The 18,667-nt window shown below is 34.6% G+C and overlaps 1 protein-coding gene and 1 long non-coding RNA gene across 3 annotated transcripts in view; both read right to left on the bottom strand.

Moving 5' to 3' along the window:
* The window catches only part of LOC112128085, a 37,983-nt gene extending 37,052 nt beyond the window's left edge, over positions 1 to 931 (bottom strand). Inside the window, exon 1 of the long non-coding RNA XR_002910855.1 lies at positions 657 to 931. This is a non-coding gene — a long non-coding RNA (uncharacterized LOC112128085). The remainder of the gene's footprint in view (positions 1 to 656) is intronic.
* Positions 932 to 13,663: 12,732 nt separating this feature from the next.
* On the bottom strand, positions 13,664 to 18,131 carry LOC106673140 (lipid droplet-associated hydrolase). 2 transcript variants are annotated; one of them, XM_014405141.2, is made up of 6 exons: positions 17,688 to 18,131; positions 15,066 to 15,272; positions 14,676 to 15,001; positions 14,430 to 14,618; positions 14,108 to 14,359; positions 13,664 to 13,982 (listed from the first exon to the last, which is right to left on the bottom strand). In XM_014405141.2, exons 2-5 carry the CDS (start codon positions 15,268 to 15,270, stop codon positions 14,153 to 14,155), a joined length of 927 nt encoding a protein of 308 aa, XP_014260627.1. In that variant the 5' UTR covers positions 15,271 to 15,272; positions 17,688 to 18,131; the 3' UTR covers positions 13,664 to 13,982; positions 14,108 to 14,152. The 2 variants fall into 2 exon arrangements, with proteins under 2 accessions (XP_014260627.1, XP_024085638.1); XM_024229870.1 differs by lacking the exon at positions 17,688 to 18,131 and adding an exon at positions 15,511 to 15,863.
* Positions 18,132 to 18,667: the final 536 nt, after the last annotated feature.

Genomic DNA, 18,667 nt, shown 5'->3' with positions numbered 1-18,667 from the left:
GTCGCGTACGGCCCCGAAGCCTGAGAAGTTTCCGATGCCGTGGGCCTCGCTAATGCGGAACGGTCTACGACCAGAACTGCCGGTCAAAAGCGGTCCAACTTAGAAAAAAAACTTAACGTTCACTTTTTCCATTTTTATTTTCGTTAATTCATGCAAGACTCGGATGTGTTGCGGGACGCTGTTTCTTGTTCGCGGGTCGATCCGTAACAATTTTTACACTGAGAAAAATTAATTTAGTTAAAAAAAGGTGGTTTAAATCATAACAAAAGTTAAAATAAAATCTTTGTTTAATCGTGATTTGCAATGATATTTTATAATAAATGGATTGAAATTTTTTATATTTTTTTTAAGATATTGTCTGCTATTTCTCAATCGAAACACTTGAAAACACGAGGTTCGATGGTACATGAATAATTTAAACGATTGTGTGATGTTATGTAATAAATAATCAATACGAAATAACTCTTTTTCTTCATTTCTTGCTCAGTTTTGGCCGAGTAAGATGTATTAAAACTATGAAATCTAAATTGACTTAGGGGAATATTTTTTATATTAAATAATTTTTGGGAGATTTGTTTTTAACTGGTAAAATGGGTAGAAAAGACAGGAATGAAATTTTAAATTATCTCCTATTTAGTGAAGTGTTGAAAAATTACCTAGCTATTGCCGGCACTCCGTCCGTTTGTGTACCCGCTGCTTCACCAAAATCCGTCCTCCGTCTCCTGTCACTTTCGCCTTTTGAAAAGAAGGCCTTTATACGACGGCCACAACACTTGACGCGAACCGATTTCGGCAAATTGTACGCACGGGGACTTTGCCAATGACGGAAATCCACAACCGGTCCTGGACTTAGAGAAGTTCGGCGAACTTCCTACACTCAACGATAGCTGACGCCGTTCTGGCGTTGAGAAGGGCCTAGGCTTCGAGCGGTGGGGGGAGGAAGCGCCCCCCCTCCACACAAGCGGTTCCCCTCTCTCGTCAAACTCCACCCCGCATTTACAAGCGCCACTTTTTCTATCTCTGCCTTCTTTTTTTTCTTTTTCTTTTTTTTTTTTTTTTTTTTTTTTGTATAGTTACATTTCCCTTTTCTTCACGTCCTCATCAAGTTTTGATTAAAAAAACCACTGACCTTTCGTTTTCTTTAAAAGCTCGAGTTTTAATAGCCGTTTAAATTTCAAAAGAGATAAGATTCAACTTCCATGAACTTTACAAAACAATAACAATAGGATTTGGATTTGTATACGCTCAAATCTGCACATACATGTGCAGAGTTGAGCCTAACACTTCTCACAGTCCACCGGCAGCTTTTGTAATTTACGGTAAATTGCTAGCAGGCCTCGAGAATCACCCACCACGGGTCTTACACTCTTCCAGGCATCCAGCTTGGACTCCGGGTGGTGTCAAAGCTAGGCCAATTCATCATGAAGTTCCTAAATCCAAGTCGATTCACATTCTCATTCATTCTTAAGTACAATCTTTCATATTCACATGCAATTCACTCAATTGGTGGTGGAGTATTCGATATTCCTCCATATGCCTTCTCACATCCACGCTAATATATACATTCTCTCTCAACACATGCTAAACTGCTCAAAAATGAATAGGGATATTTTTACTTTAGTCTTATCATATTAATTTTAATTTAATTAAACGACATATTCTTGTCAATTGGATAAAACAAAATAGAAAATACAAACCAAAAGCAAGCAAATGTTAATCATATGTTTCAAAAACGGATTTACATAAGTACAGTAAACATGAAAATTACTCATTTTTATTTTGAGATCGTGAGATGCGGTCTGGTGTGACGTAGGTTTAGAAAAACATTTTCTTTGTCGTGCAACGTTTCGATCTTTATTGAGATCATCTTCAGGGGATGTTTTTCTAAACCTACGTCACACCAGACCGCTTCTCACGATCTCCAAAGAATCATTAATTAACGGTCACTAAACATCACACATTACTCATTTTTTTAACAAACACCTTGTCTCGTCTTTTCTATGTTTTAATTCAGTTATATTCTCTTTAACCATGGAAAGGCAACATCTTGAACCAGAATTTCATAATATTATTCGGAAAATGAAACATCGAGGTCACTGGCAAGAGTGGATATCGCAGAGGCAGTTGGCTTTCGTCAGAGCTTTGTTTCCCGGGCTTTAGCCCGATTCCGAAAGACTGGAAGTGCCATTAGGAGGCCTGGTAGGCCCTCGAGTCTTAATGGAATAAATTTGTTAAACGTTGAAGTAACATCAAAAGTGAAATATCCCGAATACAAATGGTACTCAGACAGTGCACAATAGGAACTTTTTAGACAAAGTCGACTTGTGTGATAACCTCTGGAAGTATGGATGTTTGTTCACGGTGCACCCTTATACTGAAACACGCTTAATTATAATACCAATAAGAAAGAATGAAAAAAAATTCTTTCGTCGAGCATCCCAATTTCAATGTCCTGATAAAGTGAATGTATTTTTTTATCAGGACTGTAAAGCATCATAAGAAAAATAGGAAAGGGGGCGTCGGTGGCCGCAACGGTTTAGGCGTTGACACGGCGCTCATCACTGTAAGGTAAAGGTCCCGGGTTCGAATCCAGTGGCCCTGCATTCGAACCCGACATACTTAGAAATGGGCTTTTTTCAAAAACATCGGCACCCGAGGGTTGATATAACCTCTGCTGTTGCGAACCCTCGCATAAAAAAAAATTAGGTACGAAATATGAACATCTAAACTGCGTAAAGATTGAATAGGGATATTTGTAATTTAAATTAAATTAACCGATATATTCTATTTAATCGGATAAAACAAAATTGAAAATATAAGCCAAAAATTAGTTAATCCTGATTTTTAACAGCGGTTTTACTCAAGAATAGAAAACTTATAAAATTACTCATTTTATAAACCAACACCTTTCCTCGTCTTTTCTCCATTTTAATCCAGTTGTATTCACTTTAACCATCTTGAACCAGAAGTTCGTAATATTATTGTGAGAATGAGTCATCGAGGTCACCGGCAGTTGGATTTCGCAGAGGCAGTTGGCTTTTGTCTGAGGGTGGTCTCCCGGGCTTTAGCCCGATTCCGAGAGACTGGAAGTGCCATTAGTAAGGAGGCCGGATAGTGGAACTCAGCGCATTACGACGCTAAGGGAGGACAGAAATATTGTAATTGCTGCAAGAAGGAACCCTTTCGATAGTGCCCCGCCAGATCATAAATGAAGTACAAGACGTTTTGGCAAGGCAGCAATTCGTAATCGTTTGTGAGAGACGACCTGTAGCAACAGCCCGCCATCAGCAACTCAGAAGAATATGGTGCAGCTATATAGTGATAGCAGGCGCCGAAGAGTCTACCGGAAACGGGGATAAGTACAATGCCCCAGTTCGTGCTCCCTTCAGTGCAGTTTGTAGGAGGCGGTGTAATGGTCTGGGCTGGGATTTACACTGGAGGACGAACTGGACTCCGTATTGTTGAAGGCAACCTCACAGCAGTCACAGAGTAAACTTCTGACACCTAATTCTGGTTTTCAGACAATACAGCACGAGCTACTTCACGCGTTAATTTAATTTATTATTATACTCGACAAATATTTTATTTCTTAGCTAATAATCCTCATATTAAAGCCTGCAGCAACATGTTTAATCTGTTTTTCTTGTACAAAAACTACCATTATCTTCACACTTGGTTCTCTTCGAATATTTATTATGATTCAATGATCAACCACATCCGCTTTTCTAGACTCCCAGATATATTTTTTAAACCTGATTTATCTCGTTTGTGAGAAAACTAAACAGCGAGGATAAGTACACCATAATCGGTAACGACCAAATTTCAGGTTCAACAACCCACAAACCACGTGGAGAAATCTCAGCATTTATTAACCTAAACAAACCTAAAAATTAACCTATAACAAACCTTTTACTTTAGTTGTTGTAATTAAAGATTTATGTGTTAGGTTAATTTATTTTTATAACATAACAATTAATATTCGTTAGTTGATACCTCCATATAAATTGAAGATTTAGGAATTGAGTTATCTGTTAAATTGCATACATCAACAATCTGTACTAAAGCTTTGAAAACGTTTGGATTTTTAAATCGGTACACGAAATCTTTTAGAAATATTGAAATAATGAATCGTCGTTCCCACTTGAATTTATTTTCTATTGTCTGGATTCCTCTCAAATCCGAAATATTGAAACGATTCAGCACCGCTTTCTTTGGTACTGTAACTGGTTCATGAACCACTTCTTCCACTGTGATTAAAACTATGATATTTGTTCTGAAGAATACACAAGAAAGGAGGGCTAAATTTGACTTAGTTTTTAGCAGGTCTTTAAACAATTTGATCTCCTACTATAAACTGCTTTCCTCCATAAAATCCACTGAATACATAATATTTGACAGTATTCTTTATTACCGATCATTTCGGTCTGCCAATCCTCGCTGAGTTGGGCTGCGCATTTCGGCATCTTCAGTGCTGAGTCAGTGTGATATTTCGTTTATATTGCGTTTGAAAAACAAACTGGCGTTACTATTCTGAGAGACCAAAACAGTGAGTATAGGTAGTACGAAATTATCGAAAACCTCAACAAAACAACAAACCACAAAATTATAAAAAAATATTAGGACTAACACCAATTTTGACATCCCCCACCAATTTCTAGCGTTTTCCGATATAAAAGGATGGATAAATTCAAAACTTAGTTAACTACATGTGTGTGGTGTTTAGTGACCGTTAGCCAATGATTATTTGTAGTTCATGAGGTGGGGTCTGGTGTGACGTAGGTTTTTAGAAAAAGATTTTCTTTATCATGCCAACGTTTCGATCTTTATTGAGATCATCTTCTGGGCGCAATGGGTTTGTTTTCTGTGTAGATGTGTCATTCTCAACACATGCCCTGAAGATGATCTCAATAAAGATCGAAACATTGGCTCGATAAAGAAAATGTTTTTTTTTTAACCTACGTCACACCAGACCGCACCTCACTATCTCCAAATAATCATTAATTAACTACCTTGACGAGATCGTTTTTACTGAGAAAAAAAATCTAGAATAAACAGACCAGAGATGGCTAAGTATCGATCAAACTGCTGACATAGATAAATCAACCGGCAGAACACAGCGTAATTTCCCAATAGGTGTTTTGCTTGGTCAACCAGTTGAACAATCTACACGCACTCGTGCAATGGTTAATTTGACAAATAAATTATTCACTTTTCCTGGTTTTCATTTAGTGTGCAAAAGTAATACAAGTATCTTTTTTCATTCGAGTTGAGCTATAATTTAACAATAATCCTGAATAAATTTCGATACTGTCTCCTTTGGATCAGTATTGATTATTAACGCAGGCTAATAAAACGAGTGTAGTTTCGCTTCCATCCAATTCAAAAGCGCTTCAGCGTAATGGCTGTAATAAATTGTTATTAAGATCGTAGAAAAACAGTAAAAGACATTGGAAACACTATTTAATAGCACATTGTAAGACTTCTAAGACATTGGTGATGCTCTGAATGCTTCCTTTTATTTCCTTTATTACGAGCATTCTTTTAACGACAAACCGACGGGGTTTTTTTTTATCATTGGATATTGAATATTGTAACAAGAAAATTAATATCAATATTATATTGTTTTTTCGATATCAGCTTTAAATTAATTAAGTTTGTCAAACTCAGTTTTTAATTTGTATTGGATGCTTTAAATACAATTATTCACTTTCAAGAGACAAATAAAAATCCTTGATATATATAAATCAACAAACAAATATCTATGTACAATAGTGAGTGTATACAGCTTTTAACACTTATAAGAAAGCGTAAAAAAAACCTGTGAAGCTTTCTGCTAGTGTTTTATATAAGTAAACATATCGTGTGTGTGTGTGTGTGTGTGTGTGTGTGTGTGTGTGTGTGTGTATATATCAACTCTCACACTATCTCTCTCACACATACACTCACTCACTCTCTCGCTCACTAACTCTCACATATTTATTAATAAATCACAATTCTACGTAGGATCATTTTTTCTTTAGAGTTATAAGGCTTTATCTCTCTCTCTGTCTCTCTCTCTCTCCCTCCCTCTCACACCCTCACTCGCTCTTCCTCGCCCCTTCCCTCCCTCCCTTTATCCCTCCCTCNCTAACTCCCTCTCTCACACTCAATCACTCACTCTCTCTCACTCACTCACTCACTCACTAACTCCCTCTCTCACACTCAATCACTAACTCTCTCTCTCACACTCATTCACTCTCTCTTACTCACTAACTCTCTCTTCTCTCTCACACACACACACTCACACTCACTCACTCACTCTCTCACACTCACTCATTAACTCTCACTCTCTCTTACACACTCACTCACACTATCTCTCTCACACATACACTCACTCACTCTCTCGCTCACTAACTCTCACTCTCTCTCCCCCTCTCTCTCACCCCCTCTCACTCTCTGCTCAGCACTGTCTCAGTGGGTCCGCCACCTAGGTACCATCATCGGGCAGCTATCGATTTATTCTTCTCTTCTCCAATTAAGATATTGTTTCTTTCTTCGAACAATTAAAATTCACGTGTTCCTTTCATTGTTCTTCCTCTTCTTATTATTATTTTGTACTATAATTAGTGTTATTATCTTCCGTTATACCAGCTTTCCGTTAATTTTATTTACTTTTAGAAGAGTTTGATTATTTTTACCTTGTAGTTTTCACAATAGAGGTGATCTTGATGTTATGCCGATTGTGTATTTTACTAATCACCTGTCCTTTCCTAATTTGTCCCAATTCCGCCATATCGTTTTTATTTAATTTTATTTCATTTTGTTTTTATCTTCATTTTGGGGTGTTTATTGGGCACACTCCAACAATTTTCGTCTCCTCACAAAAGAGTAGTTGATATATATAGGTAAAGAGGGAATGAAAGACGGTTCCAACTGCAAATGAATTTATTTATTATTAGCTTCCGGTGATTGCATCACTGAGATGTACAATATTTAATTAATTAATTTGTTTTATTTACAATATACAATTATATACATTCTGGTACAATATACAATTACAAAATTAATACATTATTTGCCATAAATATGTAATTTTCATTCTATATCTTACTTTACAATTTTTTTAAAATAATAATTTACATGTACATATGTACATATAAATCCTATATTTCTACACAAAGAATAAATGTGGTCGTTACTGATCATTCTGGACTGCCTATCCTCATTCGTTTGGTCTGTCGGACGGATTTCGGCTTTTCGTAATCTTCAGCGTTGAGTCGCTTTTATATGTTTGTGTCACCCAGCCCTGATGTTGCTGAAAGGCCGAAACGCGTTTTTCAGACCAACGTTTTAGCCTTCTTTTATAATTTGGTCGTTTAGGATCATTTTGATCTGCCCAAACTCTCTGTTTATGTCTCTCAGACTTAGCTTCGTCTATTTGTTTTTAAACGCAACATAACCTAAATATCTCAGATTCACCGCTGAAAATGGCGAGGAGCCGAAGTAATTCTGACAGAAACAAACCAGCGAGGATAGGCAACCCAAAATAATCGGTAACGGCCACCAATTAAATGTTTATCACCACTCAAACCATATCTTTATTCATATGTACATAGATAACATTATTATTCTTTATTCTTCGTTCTTTCAATGTAAAAGTACATGTTTAGTTTCTGTTGCTGTTTTACGGAAATCGAAAAGTTCCACAACTATATTTATATGAAATGTGTTGATTCATTATCCACGACGGCTTAGGTATAATTAATTAATTATTAATATTTTGCGTTATGTGTTATTTATTAGAAGTTTTGTTTTTATGCCAGGTGTTCGGCTACTCGTTTTACAAACTTTGCCCGTAGATTCTACATTCAAAATGGAACCAAAAAGTCCTAATTAACTATGGTTCGAATCTCAACAGTTTCAGAGTTATTCAATTTTTTCTGATTTTTTAAGATTTCACGACCTTGCTTCAAATAAACAAAGATAACTCCAAAACTGTTTTGGACACATCCGTTGATACCATTGAAACTGAGTTAAATTTCAAATAAGATGTGATCAATACTAAACTTTTAAACGTTCGGGAAATAAGGGTTTTCGTAGCGAGAACTTTGAAAAAAAAAATTTTTTTAAGTTGAAAAACTTACTTAAGTGATTCTAAACTATTTCCAAACCTAGAAACCAGAAAATATCAGAAAACGTAAAACGTACTCCATTTAATATCCTTTTTAGTACTGTAGTTTCTTTTTCAATTACTTTTTTCAAAAATGAAGAAATTGATGAAGGAAAAGAAAAAGCCGTGGTTGAAGGTTGGTAAGGTGGAAAGATTAATAATAATAAAAAATAAAAACTTAAGGAAATTTGAATGAATTTATTCAACATTTTTTAATTTTGATTTAACGTTTAATAAATTCATTCAAAATTTTCTTGTTTTTTTTGTTTTTTTTCCACCTTACCTACCTTCAACCACGGTTTTTTCTTTTCCTTCATCAATTTCTTCATCTTTGAAAAAAGTAATTAAAAAGCAATTGCACCACTAAAAAGGATATTAAATGGAGTACATTTTCTGAAATTTGCTGGAAGTTTGGAAATAGTTTAGAATCACCATAGTAAGTTTTTCAAATTTGAAAAAAAAATTTTTTTTTCAAAGTTCTCGCTACGAAAACACTTATTTCCGGAACGTTTACAAGTTTAGTATTGATCACATCTTATTTGAAATTTAACTCAGTTTCAATGGTATCAACGGATTTAAACCTTTTAGTTTTGTAGTTATCATTGTTTATTTGAAACAAGGTCGTGAAATCTTAAAAAAAATTAAAAACTAAACTATTGAGTTTAGGACCATAGTTAATTAGGACTTTTGATTACTTTTTGAATATACAATCTACTGGCAAAATTTGTAACACGAGTAGCCGAACACCCTGTATATTTATTCGCATAATCCAAGAAATATTGCTTGAAAAACCGACGCGCTGCCTCTAGATCTCGGTGGATTATATTATCATCATAATCGGGGCTCTACAAACTCCAACTAATGCATTAAATTTATGTTTCATTTTCAAAAGGTCCTCGAGGCTCTTAACATGTGAAATTGTTGATTCCGCATTATGCTGATCCAGGGCTTAGCTATAATTTATTTACCTCTTGATATAAATCATTTCTGTTTCTCAATTTTTTTTCTTCGTGCAAACGTACAATGGATTTTATTCTTTTGCTTTATTCCTCACTGTGAAATTGAAGAATTATATTTAAGACTAGCCTATTTAGGTTTTATCACGGGAATCATAAGCCCCCACAACCAATGTTTAGAATATATGAGTAGAATAATGGGTTCATTCACGTTTCACTGTAGAATTTGGGAGGGGGTTGAATAAATAATTTTACAATATTAAAGAGTTTCTCAAACACAAATTATTTTGGTTCATATTACATAGATAATATTGCTTTATTCCTCGTACTTTCAATATGTATCAAGTACGTTTGGTTCTCATGCTACAATTTTATGGATTAAAGCTATTGAAGTAGCATCTTTAAACTTATCCATTTAAGCCTTTTGTGAATCTTAAGGCTCTACTTTTTATAATAATAGAACCATGTACTATCCATGATTGCTTTATCTACTAGATACTAAAAATTAAGAAATAGCATGTTCGTTAAACTTTTTTTCTCTGTTGTTTGATCGTTTTCGTTCTGCCTCTATGAGCTGTTGTCGGTTTGAGGGCTAAATAAGGATGGGCAGACCAAAATGACCAAACTACAGGTTCATCACTCTGCAGACCCCAAGAAAAAATCGCCCAATTTTTTTTTTTCTCAAGAAATGTTCTCTTCTTAATCCGTATTTGACGAATGCCGTGGTACTCCGTCGACCTAGGTGGTCGAAGCGACCTCAGAGGAGACGTGCCAAGACTGGGCCGAGTCGGCACGGCAATGGGTCGGCAGAGGTGGGCATGAGGACCGCCCATTGGGCGGAGTCTCAGCACCGCCACTGCTGCCTGCTTTTTTGCTCCACCAGAAACGCGTACGACAGCTAAACTGTACTCAGCAGACAACTATCGAAACGGTTGAGCTGCTGAGTAGACATAAAACTCTAACCACTAAGCTGTTAGTAAACCGTTTGAACAAAAAAAAAAAAAAATAGTATTTTGTTTTACTTCAGACAGACCTAATATAATATCTTAATTTCATCTTACACTTATAGAAATTCAATGAAAAACACAAATGTTTTATTGGTGAAACGCGCCCGATAAAAAACAGCGAGAATAGGCGGACCAGACTGAATCGACCAAACGTGATCGTTTTGCAGACCTAAAACAATATTTTAAAATTTAATATAAATTCAGCTTGTAGACACGGGTAAAATGCAAATGATTTCTTTCAACAAATTGTTAATTTAACATTTAACAAACAAGTTTATATAAGATAAAGTCTATAAAGTTATAAAATTTAAAAAATATATATATTTTTAAGCATTGACAAAATCAATTTAGTAAGATACTGCAAGAAAAACAATAGGTCAATAATAATACAAATGTATAGTATTTAGTAAACTTTAATTAATGATTATTTAGAGATCTTGAGATGCGGTCTGGTGTGATGTAGGTTTGGAAAAACATTTTCTTTATCGTGCCAACGTTTCGAACTTTATTAAGATCATCTTCAGAGCATTCAACAATTCTTTAAACAAACAATTCTTTAAATTATACAAATACATATAATATGTGAATATGAATTTATACAATGATGTACTCAATATTGAAATTTTAGGTTTAATCAAAGTATTTGGACTCACTCAAAGCGAGTGTTTTCTAAGTAGATGTGTCACTGTTGTGTGTTGTGTTGAGAATAGTAGTGAGATATTAATGTTTTTTGTTTATATATGTTTGATTTTGAAACTAATTCAAAACCACTCCTTACAACTTCAACAAATTATACACATAATAAACTGTATATATACTATACATAATAAATAAATAAAACAGATTCTGGAAGACTCATATCTCAGGCCTGACACTACAGTGCACTGACTACTAACAGTAATAATGCAACGATACGTTTTGTCCAAACTTTCTTCCAGACCTGTTATTCCTGGACCCCTAATATTTATAAAGAAAAGCCTGTAAGGATTCAAAAATGCATTTAATTGGTTTTTTTATTGGAATTAAAACCCTACACAGCACGGCTGCACAAGAACCAAGACAAACATAGAAGAAAAAAAGACATTGTGATCCATCCATTTAAATTTTTTTTCCATTTGAAAATTTTTATTTATCTAACACACAATTAAATGAACTATTAACTAGCTAAAGTTGAAAAAAGAATTAGTTAAATTACTGTTAAACAGATTACACATAACAAATTTTATTATCGAGAAAAGTTAGTTCAAACCAGAAGTAGGTTATTTATCAGTTATTTATTTTTATATCACAATGATGTGATAATTTTGGCCTTGTTCTATACTAAGCAGCTTTTGAAAATTCACGATGCTTCTAAACTTTGCCCTTTTTTCAGCATATTATGTGCATAAAACTAATGAAGCTGGCTAAAGTAAGAAAGTCCCGGGCTCGAATCGAGTGGCCCTGCATTCGAACCCGACATACTTACAAATGGGCTTTTTTTCAAAAACACCGGCAGCCCGAGGGTTGATGTAACCTCTGCTGTTGCGAACCCTTGTAAAAAAATAAAATAAAAAGTAAGGAAGTCATATTATTGAACAGACTATACATAATAAATTTTATGAGTGTAATAAAGGCCTGAAACTATCCATTAGATGAAACCAGAAGCAATTTTTTTGTTATTTATCTGCGCCCTTGGTCAAAACTGGATAACTAAAAAACTAAACTGCCCAGGATTGTGATTTAAAGTTTACACCTTTGATACAAATTCAATTTTTATAGTAACCTTGTTTTATTGTCCTCATATTTCATTAAATTAAATGGCATTGTACATAGGTTTAGTAATTTATTTATTTATAACATGACCAATACTTATCTAGTTATTAACACAAATTTAGGGCAATTACTCATACAGTTTTTCAATTTGTTAGGCAGAAAAAATGGGATTTCAAATTGTATTAACAACTTCCCAATTTTACAAGTGAGATAATAGCACTAATTCTTATTTCACCAACAAAACAAATGCTTTTAATACAAGTATCGAAAAAATATATATATTTGTTGCACCTAGATAATTATTATACATTAGGACATAGAAATACACTTATTCTATTTCAGAATGTCAGATATTCAAGTTTACAAATAGGCAAGATGAAATGTTGACCTAACTTTTTAACTTGCCTAAAAGTTAATAGTTTCCATCTCAACTTAATCATTTATCTCCCAATCTGTCAGGTCTAAAAACTTACTGGAATATGCACTTATCTCATTTGGCCATAAGTCAACTTATCCTGTTTTGCCCTGAGGGTGGATTTATACATCATAATGACAAATGTGATCGTTTTTAGTTCTCATACTAAGCTGGTTTTGAATATTGAATTCAAAGCTGTTTATAGTTTGAAAGCCTTTCTATAATTTTTTAAAAGAGTAATCACAATTTAATTAAAACAGTCTGGGCCATTGTAAAACAAATTATATTTTATTTAGATCTTTAAAGATCTTTAATGATCAATAATAACCAATTTCAGGTTCATCACTTCTCAGACAAAGTTTTTAGGTATTACAATCTAAGAGTTTAACCTATTATTCAGATACCATCCTCTTTCATGATTTGCTCAAAAATGTAGCAAAATTTGTTTAAAAATACTAGCATTATTGGATAAAGAGCGGAAATATCTTGAATAGACAAAAAAAAAGGTGCATAAATAAATTATATGTTACAGTCCTGCTATGATATTTAACATTTAAAAATGAAATAAATAAAACCAATTATGAAAGACTCATATGTCACATGTACCCCTAATATTTTTGAAGAAAAGCCTATGTTTCAAAAATGCATTTAAATGAAAACCATACACAGCATGCCTGAACAAGAACAAAGGTAAATATAGAAGAAATTAATTCAATCCAATTATGCTAAAAAGTTAGACCATATTTTTTACAAAAGGCAAGCAAGCAAACTTAATCGTACACACAATGATATAAGGCAACAAAATGAGTTAGGATAGACTGGGTTTGTCATTGATGACATAAAATTCCATTGTATTTTTCTCTTTCCTTATACACCCATAAAAATAATAATTAATTTTCTTTCTTATTATATTAGAAATGTATTTTCAACTATCGTTTAATATTCTTTTAATTTAAAAAAGCAAAATTAAAAGCTAAATTTGAAAATTTCTCATCTTTAAGTGAACTCTGCAAACATAGAAAGGAAGAAAAATTGAAAAAGAATGAATAAGTGTTAAAGAATAAATATTTACGCAGGCAAATATAGATTTTGCTTTAGTTTTGAAGAAAATGAGAACGAAGGAAAAAATTTGCAATTAATATTTTTAATTGGAATTCACGGACCACGGTAGCCGAATGATCAGCATGTTCCTCTCAGCTAGAAGACCCTGCAGTCGTGGGTTCAATTCCCACTGTTGCCCAGGCTTTTTTTACCACCTTTTTATACCACCCTTCCTCCCAAAAACTATATATCATGAAATATCAACAGAATGTACTCTAGTTAATATGTAAGTCATAAAACCACTTAAAAAATAAATAAATAAAAACTAAAGAAAAAAACTACATAAGTGTGAAAGGGCATTTTATGTTTTAATAGGATGCAGGTACAATATAAATAAAATAAATAATACATTGATATAATACATCACAAAAAGGTTTGTAAAACTGTTGGCATATACATGAATATTTATGAATTCACAGTATTTCAAAAAAGGAAATTAAAGAATGATTAGGCAATTTTTTTTCCATATAATACATTTGGTACTTCGGAAACTTCTTTTAGCTGAGTATTAAACTGAATTTAATTGTAGATTACACGCTGTCCTTCTTTCAGAAGAAGAGTCAAACTGAAATGTTTCTTCACCTACGACTGCAGATGTTGAGCTATTTTTACAATTTCAAAATCCACTTTAATAAATATATTTGTTTTATTTTTTATAATATATAACAAATATAATAATATATTTGTAACACAAATAATAAAAACTGAAATGTCTATTTACCCATACCTTTGGTCTTTTGGCATGCTTAAAAGTTTCATTTAATCTCCATGCTTATGAGTTTGATTTAATCACTCTACAGAGAACTTCTGCCATCTCGTAATTTGTCTGGAATGTAAATATGTGAGCAAATTTACTATCTAGCATCTGCGCATTGACTTCCGGATGATGCAGCCTCATATTTTCAAAATGGTGCGGCTCTGTCCATCCGTCTTTCTGGCCATAGTAAATCCAGATTTTGTTTTTGTTAGTTTCATAAACCTGGAAATAACCAGATCTTGGCAAGTGTTTTAAGATAAGTAAAAATTTAATATTAAAAATTATAAATTACATCATGGTCGAGATCTTTAATCCTAAGCATTTCGTCATGAGCAAGGAAGATGGCTTGTTTTATAACTTGGGGAGAAATTAGTTTTACGATACCATGTATAGCACACGTCGGCATTGAGAAATTAAGTCGTAAGAAATACACTGTCCTAACAAGGCAGAAGCGAATATGGTAGGGCAATTTGTACAGAAGCTGTAAAACAAACAAGCATAAATTCACAGCAAAAATAAAAAAATGTGTTGAACCTACCCAACTAACAAAATTAAGAATAAATAGTATGCGAAGTGTGACATTTTTTAAAAGCCATGCATTATGCGTATCGTCAAAATGCTCAAGCGTGGGGAACAACAAGTGAGCCTGTGTTATTTGTTCATTTATCTGTTCATCTTTTAACAATTCCACCACGACTTTTCCTCCAACAGAATGGCCGATTAAGTAGATATTTTTATCTTTAGGAATATATTTATTTATGAACCATTTCTTATGATCGACCTGACCCTGGAGCGTGTAAAGATTTGTATTCTTTTTAAGAGGCGGCATCTTAAGACCGCAATCATCAGGCGGTAATTGGTGCCCTAAAAACATAATTATTTAAAACAAAAATCAAAAAGAAAAATTCCAAGTACAAATATTAAGTACCTGCATGACAAACAATCCATACTGGGATTTGTAAAATGAAATGGAGCATTGACAAGAACTTCATGTAAAAATCCGAAATACCAGGGTTCCCAGTGATTAGCAGAAGGACTTCCTTAGTTTTTATCTCTTCGTCTATCCATCCTCCCCATGTCCTTACCATAGTCGGTACAGAGTTTATGGGAACCCAGCCTTTCTTGTAAACCATTTCTTTAAAACAAATAATAAAATGAAATATACAGGTATAAAAATTTCATCTATTGGGTTGTCCGGAAAATAATGCAGGATTTTAAGTTTTCATTAAAAAAAATCTATATAAAATATTNGAAATTATTTTGATTAAAGAACATTGCTTTAAAGTAACTAGTTTCTTTTTTTTTGTTTAATACCAAAATCCTGCATTATTTTCCGGACAACCCAATAGTTTCATAGTTAGCATAGAATAAACCTCGGACAAGTTTTGAAAACCAACGCTTTACAGACTCTCAAAGATTTTTAACAGCTTGGTATATTCATAGTTGTAGCTTTATCACCCTTGATCATTCTCAGCTGTCTATTTACCAGGATTATCAGGGAAGATGTTCAACGACACTTCACCATTCACTGACACAATACAGTGGAATTAAGTTTAGTTAGCAAAATATTGGTTTTTATAGCAGTTCTATTTTTGCCACGTTTGCAGTTCTAAGTTCGAATCTCATCACAGCCCATTGCTTTTTAATTGAGAATAGCAGTAAAGAAGTATTGTAAAGTGGTTTGACCTCTTGTCCATTACCCATGGGTAGTTGAACGTTAAGCCCTCCTGCATGACTGTAATTACTTTTTTTTTTAACGGGTTTTTTATATTTTACAGATAAAAATGAATTATATTAAGGGTCAGTTATGCGGCCTTGCACAGTTCAAAGCTACTGTTGTTGATGCACTTTCACCTTTAATTCAGAGATTTCCTCTTGTTGTCTGTGCAGTTATGAACCTGTTTCAGCTGATCGCCATCTTCATTGGTGAACTTTCACTAAAATCATTGTTAAAAGCTTAAGACGGCGAGAAGCCAAATTTGACCAACTGAAATGATCATAAACGGCCAAACTACATATCACCCTTGTCGAGTACAGCTGATTATAAGTGGGTCTTAATAAACCAGACCTTTTTTTACTGTTTTCTGTATAATTGAAGTTATTCTGCTGAATGCTAATCTGAACCGGGATCAGTCCAATTGTTTCCGTCTACAAGGACACTACTGTATTTCACAATATTCAAAATTACTGGTGTCATGAACTACAGGTGGTACAATGTGGTTAAGGTTTGGGGCCCAAGAAAGGTGTACCGTGTCCTCATCCACGTCCCTTTCTCACTCCAGGTTCCTTCATTGTTTCCTGTGACCCCTCCCAACCCTTGTTTACAAGGGGGGGGGGTGTCCGGGCACAAAATAATGGTGTAGCCCTGAGGGCTTGGCAACCTCTCTAAAGCACAAGAGCCTCTCTGTACTCATGTCGACCTCAGGTTGGCATGGGGCGGCGGGTGCCTTATCAGAGACACACGAGGGTTAGGGTACCAGATCCTGTCTGCATAGACAGGGGAGGGTGCATAACCATCATCTGTACTACGGGGTAACAGAAATTTTCCAAGGTTCAGCCCCTGTTACATTGGGAATGGACCAGGTTGGCTGTGGTGAGACTCCTGGTGGGTACTTAGAGAAGAGGCTGCCTTCTAACTGTGACCTTCGCACAAAACTTGCGTATGACCATCGTTATACACCAGACCTCACAGGATACGGCGGATCGGACGGCAGCATATAAGCATTGAGGACGCTATGATTAAGCTGAAAAGTCCCTCGAGTGTGTGAGTAGTGGCGGATGGGAATGGATTGTGAATTGGTTGCTCCTACTCAAGTATGCTTTGCACGTAGGTGTAGGCTGAGCTCGATTGGAGGCTTTTACCACAGGCGGTCTCCTCTAAGGGGTGGGTAGCAATTCCACTTTAAACAAAACCTCAGCCGGACCTAATTCGGTAGTTTCTACACTAGGGAAGCCCCACTACTCTGGGAGGTAGAGCAGCCTTCTCTATCTAGGGAGTGCGCGGGAGACCAGGCTGATGTATTTCGGCTTAGGTAGCCCTTTGCACGCGGCATACGGTTCGATGCTTAATGCGAACCCAACCCCTCGGAATGGGCAAGTGGGGAGCGAGGTTGTCTTGGCCCCTCGGGGCTGAGCTGCCTCTACACCAATGCTGCGGCAGTAACATTCTTCTGTCGTATGCGGAGGTGCGTCAGCTCTCATCTTGAGAATCAAAACGTCCGATAAGGCCAAATAGGCTAGATGCAGACGTTAAAGATCATCATTGTCCTTTTTAGGACGACCGAGTATACGGGAAGCAAAGTCATGAACAACTTCCAATTGACTTGAGCTGAAAAAGTCTTGTTGTTGATTGCACGCCATTGAACAACATTTGACAGAACAAATATTCACCAATTCATCTATTAATATTAACATGTGCCATTTGTAAGTAAAGCCAGATTTTGGAGAACTGACAATTTGTAATTAACATTCAATTGAGATTAAACTGACTCAAAATTAAAATTAAAATGGGTCAACCAAAGTTAAAAACGTTGATACAAAGTAGATTTACCTGCAGTCGAAGAGAAACAATCCACAACCTAATATTTCGCTAAACCATGTTTGATTTTTTTAAACAATTATTTTGACTAGTGACAACATTTTTTCGCATAAAGGTAGAACAATTAATTTGTCATGTTGTCTTTTCCATTCAAGGTTTGAAGATTATGATGAACAGTTATGAAACTAGTGAGAGGTCACGTTCTGTTTGAAACCAAGTTCAAGGATAACCGAGCCGTTTGAACAAGTCAAAACTAATTAAAATAAAATCAATTGAGCCAAATTATATTCTAAACTGTTTTTATTCGTGTCTACCCACATAATCAACACGACAGAGAGTAAATTAACTAAATAAAATAAGAATACTGATAACACAACAACAAAGAAATAAGAACACAGTTATGCGCTGCGTTATGATCAAGTATCAACATTCAACATTACTAAGCCTAACACCGACCATTGAAAGCAGTGCTCGTGCGGAGAACAAAGAAAACTTATTTAACTTAACAGTTATTTAGAAATTTTTAACAACTCACATACCATTTATGTATTCTGATGAAAAGTTATGAAATTAACTGTAAAACACAAATAATGATGTATAAACAGTCTTGATTTTTGATTATCCTGTTGTCAAGTCTATTCGAATAAGAAAAGGATATTCTGATGAAAAAGTTATGAAACTAACGCACAAATAGCCAATAATTTATAAACAGTTTTGATTTTTGATGACTCTATTGTTGAGTCTGGTCAATTGTGGGAAGGTCTGGTGAGAAATTACAAAAGTTAAAACAAAATATTAAGTCTATTAAGTAAAACGAAAATATTAAATAATATACATTTCCTTGGATAAATCAACAAAAGTGTCATTAAATTTTTTTTAGTGCAAATTAACTAGACACAAGAGTTGAGACATTCTACTATGTTTGAAAAGAGAGTAATAGATAAGATATGTATAATAAGAGAGAAATAATTATTACATTTCTTGTGGCAAAG

The sequence above is a fragment of the Cimex lectularius genome, unplaced genomic scaffold (assembly GCF_000648675.2).
Source record: "Cimex lectularius strain Harlan isolate CLEC.00 unplaced genomic scaffold, Clec_2.1 scaffold341, whole genome shotgun sequence".
Lineage (NCBI taxonomy): Eukaryota > Metazoa > Arthropoda > Insecta > Hemiptera > Cimicidae > Cimex > Cimex lectularius.
The sequence above is the reverse complement of the archived record's forward strand: the minus strand, read 5'-3'. Positions and strand labels throughout refer to the sequence as shown.